A 13,226-nucleotide genomic window follows, 5' to 3' on the forward strand; every position below is an offset into this window, starting at 1 on the left:
CTTCAGACCCTGCAATTTCGGACATGTGCGAGTAAACTTCCACAAACCATCTCAAACCTATGCGAGCCAAACCAAAAGAAAGAAGAAGAAGTGATCATAATGATGATGTCCAAATGAGGTTGAGGTCACTTGTATTTATAGCCTTCCAAGGGTATCCAATTTTCTTTAGGGCCGACCTGATCAAATATGCACATGTGGGCTTTAATTCAAAAATACACTTTCCCTTGTCCAAATTGAGTGCTTCAATAGTCAAAATTGGTCCTCTCAAAAAGAGGAATCTCGTCCCATGGTTGGAATTTGTCACTGAGCTGCCAAATTAACACTCCCTCTCAGCTAGGGAGAAATTCCAACTGCATCATGTAATCATCACAAGTATCATGTCATCAAATCATATCCAATCTCAAGTATCTTGTCATCAAATGTCGTCAGTGCTCATCTCTGCTCATCCCTGTTTATCTCTTGATTGTCTCTGCTCATATGTTGAACATTCTTGAATCTAAAAGAAGAAGAATTTGACATCGGAGGGGAGCCCAAGCTACCACCCTCTATCCATCGGGGAGCCACTACTACCACCCGGAATCACTGCCAGTGGGGAGCCCAATGCTACTACCCGAGAAACATCGGCGGGGAGCCAAATCTACGACCTGCATCAACATCGAAGAGCCTAGCTTAATCCAGAATAACATCAGGAAGCACATCTCAACCTAAATCCACGTAGGGAAGCTTAGTCTCAACCCGGAATTGCATAGGGGAGCACATCTCAACCGAGAATCTCATCGGGGAGCAAACATCTTCCACCCATATCGAGCAAAAGGAGTTATCGCATAGGGAAGCACATCTCAAGCCATCCTATTGCCCACTGATCTTCCCAACAATGACCCGCAATAGTGATGTGGTAGAACACTTGCATCATAATCAGCTTGGGTTGTACACCACCAAGCACTCTCTCAACCCGTTGGCCAAACAGGGAGCAGTATTCCCAACAAGCCTAGCTCGTGGGTATGATACCAATTGGGGTATACTCTGCATAGACCAAGATAGGGGAGCTAACATCTCTGACCCTATGGGTGACAAATAGGGGAGCAACATCTATGACCCTATTGTCTAGAGATCCCTAAACCCCAAGAGCCCTCCATCTCAATTCCTCACCCTGGGAGCTCAAACAAGGGGGAGAGTTGGCTCAGTGTTCTCGATCGGTCCAGCTCTCTAGAGATCAGAAACATATCATTGTGCTCATCTCTGGTATCGGCTTGAACAACTCATTGAAGAGTTCAATCATCATGTCTCAATAGCAACAGTCTCTTGTTCAGACAGGTCATCAAATCAAATATTATGTTAGAACAAACTTATATCACAAAAGGGATACCTTATTTATCCTCCCTTTCACGGAGGTAGCAACCACAAGCTTAAGCTTGTCTCGTACAGCAGCACTGTCTCAATATATGAAGATATCTCAATCCCAGCTATATACGGGATTCTCCGCCAATCGGATCCCACTCATTATTATCACAATGTATCCCTATCATATTCAAAACCTACTCAAACAGCTCTTCAAAGAGCTTCTTCAACCTGCCTCACAGCTAGCCATGCCAGCAACATCGTACTCAACCTCGATCGTGCTTAAAGCTACGGACTTCTCATGCAAGAACATCATGGCAGATCTCATACTAAGGCAGCACCCAAATGTGCTCATCAATAACGATCCCAAACAGCATCAGTACATCCATGCAGTCACATATCATGGGAAGAATATCTCAAACCAAAAATTGATCATCAAATGCAAATATCTCGAAGGGTGCTTGGTGGCAACTCAATCTGTATGAAGTGGATCGATCATGAATTCACTTAGGTTCTATGCAAAACACACACACACACATATATACAGACAGGTGTTCACACGGAACATCATGCTTCAATCCATTGTCGATTGCTACGTTAGTTTCAACAATATCTCTTTGTAACTTCTTGAAATTTAATCGGAGTTTCCAAGGTTTTGCATTTCCACTTTCTTTAATAGCTTCACAATATAGATTTTCTTTTCCAAACTTCAGAACATAATTCATCATGTCATATTTATTCATTTCGAACTTCAAAGGCCATCTCCCTCTTACTTTGATCATCAGAGGCCCATTATCTATCAAGAACAAACTAGCATCATATAAAACCAAATCAAAGTCATACCTTGGACTTCTTTTGAAGTAGAGGTTTGGATTTGCACATCTTCCTGGCTTCACGAGGAAACTGTCAATGCGGACATACCAAGCTCGGGGAGCTTGCTTCATACAATTATTTCTGCAAACCAATATGCTCAGCCTTACACAAATCAATGTTGTGCAATCAAATCAACTAAGTCAGCTTATCGAGCCTTAGATTCCAAATCAAAACTAATATCAAAATCATAAAAGTTTCTGCCAATATCCTTGTGACAAACTCTTCAAACCAAATGTCAAGTAGAGCTCACATCCAAATACCAAGTCATGACTTCATCTATTGTCATGTCAACAAATTGTTATTTAAGCAATATCAAATTCCATCAAGCCATTCATATAATCATAACATGAATTATTTTTGTCACTAGATGCAAATGCATATATCAAGGATAAGTGACAATTGTTTTATACTTCAACCAATGTGCCAAAGCCAATGAAATCGATACAGAATATCTATTGAATACTAATATAAGTCACTGAAAGTCACTATGCCCACATAACACTATCATCAAGGCAAATCATCAATTACTAAGTCAAAACCCTAATTTGTTATCATAGTGAGTTCAATTAGCCCATAACCCAAAACATATCTATGAACTATCAAGCATCATGTCAAAGTTTTAAAGCATCATCAATTCCAAGCCAATAAGCCAAATCTTGTCAAACCCTTGCAATTGTTATCAAATACTGTCATATACTAGCTTCAATGATCAAATCAAAATAACATACTGATATGCATATTCCAGTTCCTTGCAAACACAAGTTTAGTCAACACATTCACATTCTCTATAGTAAGTCAAACATTCAAACTTTCATGCTCATAGAACATTCTATTGTCTGCTCCATATCTATAGAACTGTCATACACCAAGTGCACTCCTAATCTCATGCAAAAGGGTTCAGTTTTTGTGACCTACAGGCACAACCACACCCATAAGCCTTCTTTTGTGCAGTTGGGAGGCTATAACTGCACTGATAAGCTTGCTTCCATGCGGTTGGGGCTTATACTTTGTGAAACCCTCTCTTTTCAAACCAGAACTTGTTGCAAACCAACAACATCAGATATTTGTCTATTCATGTCAAAAATATTACTTCAACAATAAAGAATCTTCTATACATTTAACGCAAATGATAATCATTGTAGAGATCTTGTGGAGAGTTTCTCCCTCTTAATGGGAAGCCAATTCAGTCAACATCATTAAACACACCAACCTGCCTATCATAATATTGTCATGCATCAGCAAAACTGTTAGATCATCAAACTATATCATATTCTAAAACATATATTCATTATGGTCATAACATGTTAGCATCAACTACTTCATCATGACATCAAACTTTCATCAAGGGTTAGAGTCATATGATTAGGGCAGCTAAGAGGTGTATCATCATACTTCAAAGATTATAATCACTACATTACTTGTTTTATATTTATTAAGTCAAGACATTAAATTTTAACATATGTCATAATTACTAAGCTAATCAAGGTCAACAAGAAGATCAATCTTATTGTTATACTTCTATTATCATGTTTATCATGCTTATCATAAGCATTAGCATTAGTATCAAACTACCATATATAAGAATCAATGTGCTAGCCTTCATCATATCATCAGAAAATCCATCATGTCTAAAATGAAAGATGCTTTGCCAAATATCAAGTATACCAATATGTCAAAAATCAATGTTTCTAGGTAACTTTGTTATGACTTAATAGAATGTAATATATTTGTCCAATACCAAGAGCACCATCTCATCATGAGTACCACGAATCAAACTTACTTATGCATGCATGAGCCATTCATGATGAGGATATATCCATCATACCTAAGGGTTTACCTTGCCATCCAATATTGCAGTTGAAACATAACATTGAAACAATACGCCATCTATACCTTGTAGTATTCAAATACTTGTACACCTTCTTATTTGACATAGGCACCTAGAGTACTTTGTCAATTTTCATCAAGTTCCTCTTTTCCTTTTTCCGCACTAGCTCTTTTTTTCTGCACTAGCCATCTTTTCCTGCACCTAAGATGATCCTTAAGAAGGATCCACTTATCACATCTTATTAGGAGGTTAGAAGTATCCAAATACTCAAATATACATGCAGGAAGTATAATCAATAATCAAATCAATAAATCTAAGAGAGTAAAGACATAAAGGAGTAACATAAATTGAAAAGGGTACTTATCTTGAATGAGAGGTAATCATCTCCCTCTTGAATCAGCCTTCAAGATTCATGACTGACCATTGTCCATATAACATTAATGCCTTCAATCTATTCATCAACTTTATCAATAACCAAGGCCTTATTGAGACTATCCCATCTAGGGTTGCATCAAACCTATCACAAGTGCTAGAACATCTTCACATTGATCATGATAGGGTTTCTAGATTGCATATCTCAAATCTTTGTCATAATCCAGGGTTTCTTTCAAACCCTAACCTTATAATATCCATTAAACCCTAATAACCAGATTGCCTGGGGTTTCCTACAAACCCAAGTATTCTTTTAGGTCTCCTCCATCTTCTCTTGCTTCCATCAATGGTGTCTTCATAGGGGTGATTTCCAATGACTTTTCTTCAGCACAGCTCTGATTCCATATTAAATTTTATTTAGGGTTATATTGTTCTTTGCTTTGATAATTGCATTTCATTATTTCCATATTAAATTTACCCCACAACATCATATCATTATTCAGATTTACAACACTATTCAGCAACATATGCAACTATATAGAAAGAACGATATCATCATCAATGCAGCGGAACACAAAGGAACAATAGAAAAAAAGCATTCACACATAGAGACACCAGGACTGGTCGGAGACCAAGGCAAAACCCACTATGGGGAAAACCCTTTCAAATTCTTCTTATTAGATTGCCATTGAATGATTCAGCAAAAGAGAGTACAATGATCCATATCTTCATCCATATAACTATCCAGCAAAAACAGTTAAACAACATTCATGAGATGAACCCAACAATGTCAATAATCAAAACCCTAATTCAAAAGCCTGTAATCAACTATCACTGTTTGTGGTCAACTGAAATCTGCGATCAACTGACAAAATTCAAACCCTAGGTCTCAACTGCAAGGAGAGAGAGTGGTTTGTGCGGCTAAAACCCTTCAACCGCACACATAGACCTGTATGCCTGCAGTTACAGTGGAAATATGCCTGGGACAAGCCTGCAATTGTGACCCAAAACCCTAGATACATGTGCAAGCTTCGGACCTCGCAATTTCAGACTTGTGTGAGCAAACTTCCACAAACCATCTCAGACATGTGTGAGACCAAACAAAAGAAAGAAGAAGAAATGATCATAATGATGATGTCCAAATGAGGTTGAAGTCACTTGTATTGATAGGCTTCCAAGGGTGTCCAGTTTGCTTTAGGGCCGACCTAATCAAATATGCACATGTGAGCTTTAATTCAAAAATTCACTTTCCCTTGTCCAAATTGAGTGCTTCAATAGTCAAAATTGGTCCTCTCGAAAAGAGGAATCTCGTCCCATGGTTGGAATTTGTCACTGTGTTGCCAAATTAACACGGCCTACTATGCATTGGCTATCATCACAATGTTATGGTCTATGACAATAATGATAAAAGTTCAGTTGTACATTACTAGTGGTACTATTTCACAGTGGTACTTTTGCAAGGCTAACCCATCTCCGCCTCTAAATATCAGGATTTCTATCAGGATGAAGAAACAAAGGAATCTAAGCTTGATGACATTGCATATGGACTTCATTAAGGAGGAAAGGATCAAGAGGGAGTTGATAATTTCCTACACTGAGCAATTTCTTCCTTAATCAAGAGATAAGTACTTCATATTCTTCTCCCTTGATTATTATTATTATTTTTATTCTTTGGTCAACCTCTTGTCTTTGTATTTTTTGCTTGGTTATAATTATTTCTTCCATGGCCTCTTGAATAAGGTTTACAGGTACATCATGAAAGTTGTCAAGACAATGATTTTCGCAATAGATGGCAACATCAAGAAGGACAAGGCAAGGTTGTGACAAGAGGATTCTTCGAGTAAGAGGGATTGGACTACGAGAAGATTTTTGCTCCAATCACCAGATGGTCAAATTCTTGGACTCAAGCTTAGAATCAATAAGAATGTTTGTTGTTTGAAAGGAAAGATTGTATAGATTGTTAGGACATCCAGGACTGTGCTAGATGACCAAAAGAGCTTCTAGTTCCGAGGGAGCAGACAGTTAGGCAAAGTGGAAGGGGCAGCCTTCCAAGAGGATGTCATGGGTTAAGATTGTCAAAAATGCTCAGAGACAGAAGGTCTCTAGGAGCAGAGTGCCTTCTTTGAGGAAGGACTTGCATACATGACAGAAGGAGCAACAACAGCAGATGGACTTACTTACATGACAAAGGGAGCAACAATGGCAGAAGGACTTGCTTCCATGATAGAGAGGGCAACCAAAACTATCACAAGAAGACCTGCTTCAGTGTCAGAGGGAGTTGACCTCTGAGATTGAAATGTAGAATTATGGTCGGATACACTTTCTTGGATTGGAGATTAAAAATTGGTGGATCTCACAATGTACAAGCAATTCATTGAATCTTTATGCCTAATTTACACAAGCCTAATACTTGCTTTGCAGTGAGCACCCTCAACCAGTTTATGGTTAAACAGAGGTATGTACAATGGGTTGCAGCAAAACATGTGGCACCTGTGTTTTACAATTGGATATGGCTTGAGATATGTCTTAGGAGATGAAGTGAGGTTGCAGGAATATACAAGTTCAGGTTTAGCAATAAATCAAACACAGAGCATACTGCAGCCAGTATCACAAGACATGAAGTATTGTGGCTTCAAAAGCCAGAAGGACATGGACGGGTCACTTCATCTGAGACATGGTGCAGAGAGAAGCAATAGAGCTCCAGTACATATCCACAAATGACCAGATTATGGACATACTTCAGAGACGAGCTTGGTATGATGTTAAATGTCTCCCTCATTAAGGAGTGATGAGGTCTTTGCAGGATTGGGCAAACCATCTACTAAAGCCATTAGCGATTTTCACTGGGTCATAAAGGACTTAGACCAAGGGATATGGATATAATAACCTGAAAAACCCAAAAGACTTAGCTAGGTCAAAAAGGAATTTGACTGAAAAGTGAATAGCCCAAGGCAATTACAGGAGTAAATTATGGGATTGGACAAATCTTCTCCTGAGAAGCTAGAAGGACTTGGCTAGGTCATAAAGGATTTTGACCAAAGGAGATAGATGTAATTCACCTGAAAAGCCAAAAGAACTTGGCTAGGTCATAAAGGACTTTGAACAGGAGGGTGAATGGTCTAAGGCCAGATTCTCTCTTGAGAAGCCAAATGGACTTGGTTGGGTCATAAAGGACTTTGACCAGAGGAGATAGATATATTTACCTAAGGAGCCATAATGGACTTTGGCTAGAGGTAAATGGCCCTGGATACTCATGTGCATGTGAGGAGTTACATTGCCCACTCCAGGATGGAATTATCTATATACATGCATCATCATGACAAGCTCATGAACTCTTCTCAAAGAAGAAGAAATTTCAGCTAAAGGGGAAATTTGTTGCAACCAAGGAGAATACCTCCCTCACTAAAAGGGAGTGTTGATTTTTGTGTAGCATCGAGAGGTATTATTGCATGGAAAGAGGCCTCCTAAGTTGACCTAGGAAAATTATGAAAATTAAAATATAAAAGTTTAATTTTATAGGTTCATGTAGGATCCAAACTGTCAAGTCGGCCCCATCATGAAAGGGTGTGACCAATAGTCACAACCCACCCATTTGACAAGTATAAATACACAAAGAGACAACCTCATTTCGACCACCCACACACAACAACATATTTTTTGAAGCAGCAAAAAAAAGGAGTTGATTAGAGCACGAACTGACCAAGTTTTTTAAGGTTTGACCAAGCTTGACTGTTGACTAGCATTGACTTCTCTATTTTTGGGCAGTTTCACAAACATTGACTAGCTAGAATTTTGACCAAGTTTGACTAGTTTTGGACTTGGATTTTAGCACAGATTTCTAAGATAATTTGTAATTGTGAACCTTGTTGAAAGACAATTTCTCCCAGAAGAAAAGTTGTTGGGTTTTCTCCCAAGTTTGGGTTTCCTCGTATTGAAAATGTAACTAGTTTGTTGTTGTACTCATCTCAATATGTATCCTATTTAACAAACAAAAGAAGAAAAGAAAAAGTTATTATTATTAAAGCATGGGTTTCATGGTTTTTTATTGATGGTCTTCTACGTAAAAGCGTGTTCTTCATGCTTGTAGGGTTTGTTGGGTCTTAGGATATATTGTCACGAGTCAAAAGAGTCAACATCATGTTTATAAGACCGTTTCAGGCAAAATGTAATTGGAAAAAGGGTTATTTTTTAGTCTAGAAAGTCCTTGAAACTCCAAAAGTACAAGTCGGCCCTGGCAACTTCAAGTTAGCCTAAAGGAGGGAATTCGACCCCTTGGAAAGGTTATATAAAGGAGCAGTTCGACCTCATTTGGGACTCACTCATCCACAAGATCGATCACACAAGAAGAAGTTCAATATTTAGCTGGGAAGCAAGAGAAAAGAAGAGCGAAGGTCTAAGAGACAAGAAGAATCCAAGAAGGAAGAAAAATCTTTGTTTTTGGGCACTATCTCTCTGACACGTGCGAAGTTATACAGTTTCTGGTGCTGCAAAGGTAGGCCGAAATTGCGAGTCTAATTTGCAGGAGGACAAAGTGCAGTGTCTTGTAGTTGGAAGGAAGAATACACTATCTTGACCTCGTTGACCTTGGGAGGAGTTGTCTTGCTCTAGGAAGGTCTCAAGAGGCAACTGGATTAGGGTTTCTATACCAGCTACAAGACCGAAATTACAGGGTCAAAGTTGAAGGACGAGTTGCAATATTGAAGCTAGCAAGCCGAAGTTGCCGTTTGAAGCAGGTTGGTGTAGAAACAAGGAAGGACTTGGTTAGGTCTCATTTTTTAAGCAGATTCTATAAGAAAAGAAGAGTTTAATAGGTTTTCCCTTTGGAGGGGTTTTGCCCTAGCTAAGAGCCTAATTTTTGTGTCTTCTATTGTTACTGTTTCGTTCTTGATATTTGTTTGATGAAAAGATCTAACTAAAGAACTGAAGAAGAATAACTAAAGTTCACAAGCAAATATTAAGGTTAAGGAAAATTGGAATTAAATGAGATGCCATTTTGAATTTTCCAACATGGTATCAGAGCTAAGGTGAACAAGAAAGCAGCTGAAAGGATTATCTTATGGACACAAAGAAGGGTTTGCTCGTCGAGGGGAATCATTTTTGAAAGAAAGGAAGTAGAAAACCTATTGTTTTGGAAGGAGGGTTTCTACATTGAAGAAGATTAAGACTACATCAAGCTCTCATTAAAAGAAGGCTTGAGAGGAAGACTGCAAGAAATATTGTTTATTGAAGAGAAAGAGATATCTAAAGGCTCATTGAAAGAAGGAAGCATCAAAAGGATCTCGATATCCTTCATCACTCTTGAAAGTTTTTTGTTGGAGGAATCCCAAGAAACATCTTTCAAGGACATTATTGAGGTTTCTTCAAGGGTCTTGAGAGCATCAAGAAAGGTTGAAGACATTATCTCGGTTATCAAGTAAGTGTCATATTATTACTCTATGTCTGAATCTGCAAGTCATATAGATTATTTCTGCAAGGAGAGCAATAAGTTCATTAGAGCATCAAATTACCTAGCCTAGAAGAAAAGGATTGACCTGGCACTTACAGAACATGAGGTAATGGAGTATGTTACTGATGAAATCATTGAACCTAACAAAGACAAAACTCAAGATCTAGCAAAGTACAAGAAAGGGGAAGTTAGGGCACGAAGGATCATAGTTAAATCCATTAAAGATCATCTTGTTCTATTTGTTGCAAATTTGAAAACTTCCAAGGCTATGTATGACAAGCTAGTGAACTTGTACTTTGTGAGTAAATCAAGACAAAAGATGTCTTTGCGGAATAAACAATACAAGATGAAGAAATCAAAAGATGAAGATATGGCATCCTTTCTGATGAAGATCTCTCAACTAAGAGATCACTTGCAAGAACTTGGAGAGAGAATTTGTGATTCAAAAATGACCATTTGTGTATTAAATGCATTGCGACCATAATGGAGCAACTTTGCAACAAGCATTTACTCTAAGAGAGATTCAACTCCCTTTGATGAGTTGTGGGCACAATGCATTTTGGAAGAATCAAGGATCAAGGTAAAATATGGCATTGGATCAGATGAGTAGTCTCAAGCCTTTCCAACTCGAGTCAAGAAACTGAAGAAGGGAAAGTTCGAGAAGTCCAAGAAGCAGTAAAGAATTTTTACTATTGAAGAAGGCACCATATCTATGAAGTTCTCTATGAAGATTGATCTTTCCTTTAGAATAGTATGCATTGTTGCTTACTTTAGAAGAATTTTGACTTTGCATAACATCATAGAGAAAAGCATGTGTTAGTAGCATATGTAGAGTCTACTTGGTTAAATTGCTTTGTAGAAATCATCTAGTCTTTGAGAATAAATAGATAGACCATTTTGCATATTGTTCATCCAAGCATTATCTAACATTATGTTAGAGGCAGTCATCTTGCATAGATGGATCATCATGATTCTGGAGGAACCATCATTGTGAAAGGTTCTTAGGAGAAGCATTATGACAAGGTTAGTATTCATTCCATGTAATATGGAAACAACACTAGCAAAGGGATGAAGAAATGAAATGATACAAACAAGATTAAGACTTTCTCTAGAATATGTAAATAATTATTAACATCCAGTAAAATCTCTGGAAGACAAAGTCCAGTCAACATCCTTTTCATAAAGTTGATAAACGCAGCGATTCGAGCCCTCGAGAAGCCTCTAGATTAAACCGGACTGTCGGAACCACCTTGATTTATCGCCGACGACCATTTTCACTTCATTTCATCTGCTCATTTGCATTCAACCAAGAACTTTCGTAGTGTTTTTGAAGTTGCTGGTATCGATATGGAAAGTGGCAAAACAGCATGGATATTGGCCGACCACCCTAAGCTCCCGAAGGATAAGCTAGTAGCGGTGGTAGTACTGGACGGATGGGGCGAGAATATATGAGACCAATACAATGCAATTCACCTCGCAAAGACTCACACCATGGATTTCCTCAGTGGACAATTATCTCTCTTCACCGTATTTGCGACTGGTCGCAAAATCGCATTCTAGAGTGTTAGAGATGCCACTGGACAATGCAGCCTGGCCAAATATGCCAAATATGCGACTATGGGACCTTCACAAGTCGCAGTTCCTTTCCACTATATTTGCGACTAGTCGCAAAATCGCATTTCAAGTCTTCTAGATACCACCGGAAAATGCGACCTGGGTTAGTATACGTTCCTGCTGCTGGATTACGCGGGAAGAACAGTGGATGCTCGCAGTCGAGGTGAAAACTGGCTATATACCCGACGCCTGTACGCGAGAACTTTTGCAGGATCGGTTTCCGTCTGTATATAATCCCTTCTCTAGGCAATGCCGGAACTCGAAGCAGCGTGAGGTCAGAAGAAAACAGAGAACAAAAAGAAACCCCTTCCTCTCTCTGCACTTTGCTGATTTAATAGGAAAGGAGAACAATACGCGGTTTATATTATCAAGAAAGGCGTTCCAGAAGGTTCGATTTCTCTTGTATCATATCATATCTACCATGTTGCGCTTCTGATGAACTAAATTAACTAATTTTTATTTTTAGATCTTATGAAGGGTTTAGGGTTTATAACCTCCTTCAAATGCAGGGACCTTAAAATGGAATAGCGGAGAGTTGAAGCGAAGTACCACATCAGGCTTGAAAATATTGTGAACAATAGAAGCAAAGTACCAGATCTAGCAATGAGAGCACTCGGCCTCAATCACTGGAGAAACTCCTCTGCTCGCGCGTAGCAATGAGAGCACTCGGCCTTAATCACCGGAGAAACTCCTCTGCTCGCGCGGAGTTCATCGTGGCTCTGCTCGCGCGTTTCCAGTCACCGAAAACCGAAGACCAAGTCTTCCTCCATGTTGAGCGGATGTTGCCTCGGTCAATTGTAGGCTCATGAAGCCCAATGAAGCCCAATGGATGTATCTTTTTCACCATTAAAGAAGCGTATAAATAGAGGTGACATTTTCCTCCTTTGGACACTCAGTCATCACACATCATATCACCTCTTTTCTCTTATTTGGTTAATACAGCTATTGAAGGCAGCTTCTCTTCTATGCACGTGTGGCAAGAGGCTGAGTTTTGCTGGGGTAAAACAAGTTGAAGTTTCAGGGCATTGATCACGGGTGATTTGATCAATGTTGACTTCGATTTTTGGGTCAAAACTCTGATCGCATTTATTGGCACAAAAATCAAGGAGTTTGGATGAGGTTTACCAACATTGACTTCAGATTTGACTGCTGAAAATTACAGTGGTGTTTCTCTCTCCTTCGACTAGGTTTGACCGACTTGTTTTGGGTTGATTTTGACTCTCTTGGAAAGCCGAATTGGATTGTTGTTTGAAGGATGTTTTGGGCAACTTTGACCACCATTGACTTTTTTATTAGCGCTGATTTAAATGTTGATTTGGCAAACCTGTTTTGGGCTTATATTTATGATATTTGTACTCTCTCTGTGCTGAACTATTGAAGAATAATAAGAAGATTTGATCAAAGGGTTTCCCCACATTGGGGTTTGTCCCTAGTATCCGCCATATCTTGTGTCCTCTTGTCTTGGCTTATCTTCTACATATGATTTTATGTTCTATCTGCATTTACTGTCAATGTTTATAAGATAATGTGATTGCTACTGAATATAATTGGAACATGTCATTGGGTTGCTAAAGGAACATTGAAGTAAATTGTCTTAAGCATAGAACATACCATTGTTATCTAAAATTAACATGGTATCAGCGCTGAGGTGAAAAAAAGGCCCAAGCAAGAGTGAAACAAAGGAATCACTAAGGGAAGTTGTTGGACAGGGACTTGGAACTAGTCCCAATGACGACTACATCTTTCTTCAAAACC

At 38.8% G+C, this 13,226-nt stretch overlaps 1 protein-coding gene across 6 annotated transcripts in view; it reads right to left on the reverse strand.

Annotated features, from left to right (window-relative positions):
* The window catches only part of LOC149256273 (uncharacterized), a 115,083-nt gene extending 102,783 nt beyond the window's left edge, over window positions 1-12,300 (reverse strand). Inside the window, exons 1-2 of one of the 6 annotated variants that reach the window (XM_089460711.1) lie at window positions 12,064-12,298; window positions 2,182-2,292 (exon numbers count right to left, since the gene is read on the reverse strand). Coding sequence is in view for 1 of the 6 variants with exons in the window: in XM_089460708.1 (XP_089316834.1) it covers window positions 11,966-12,025 (60 nt within the window). In the remaining 5 variants the exon portion in view is untranslated. Of the gene's footprint in view, window positions 1-2,181; window positions 2,293-11,106; window positions 11,564-11,965 lie in introns of those variants that run through there. The other 5 variants (XM_089460708.1, XM_089460712.1, XM_089460710.1 and 2 more) reach the window with 5 other exon arrangements.
* Between the last annotated feature and the right edge of the window lie 926 nt (window positions 12,301-13,226).

Source organism: Pinus tabuliformis, chromosome 7, assembly GCF_031772625.1.
Source record: "Pinus tabuliformis cultivar Carrire ecotype Pingquan chromosome 7, CPIR1, whole genome shotgun sequence".
Classification (NCBI taxonomy): Eukaryota; Viridiplantae; Streptophyta; class Pinopsida; order Pinales; family Pinaceae; genus Pinus; species Pinus tabuliformis.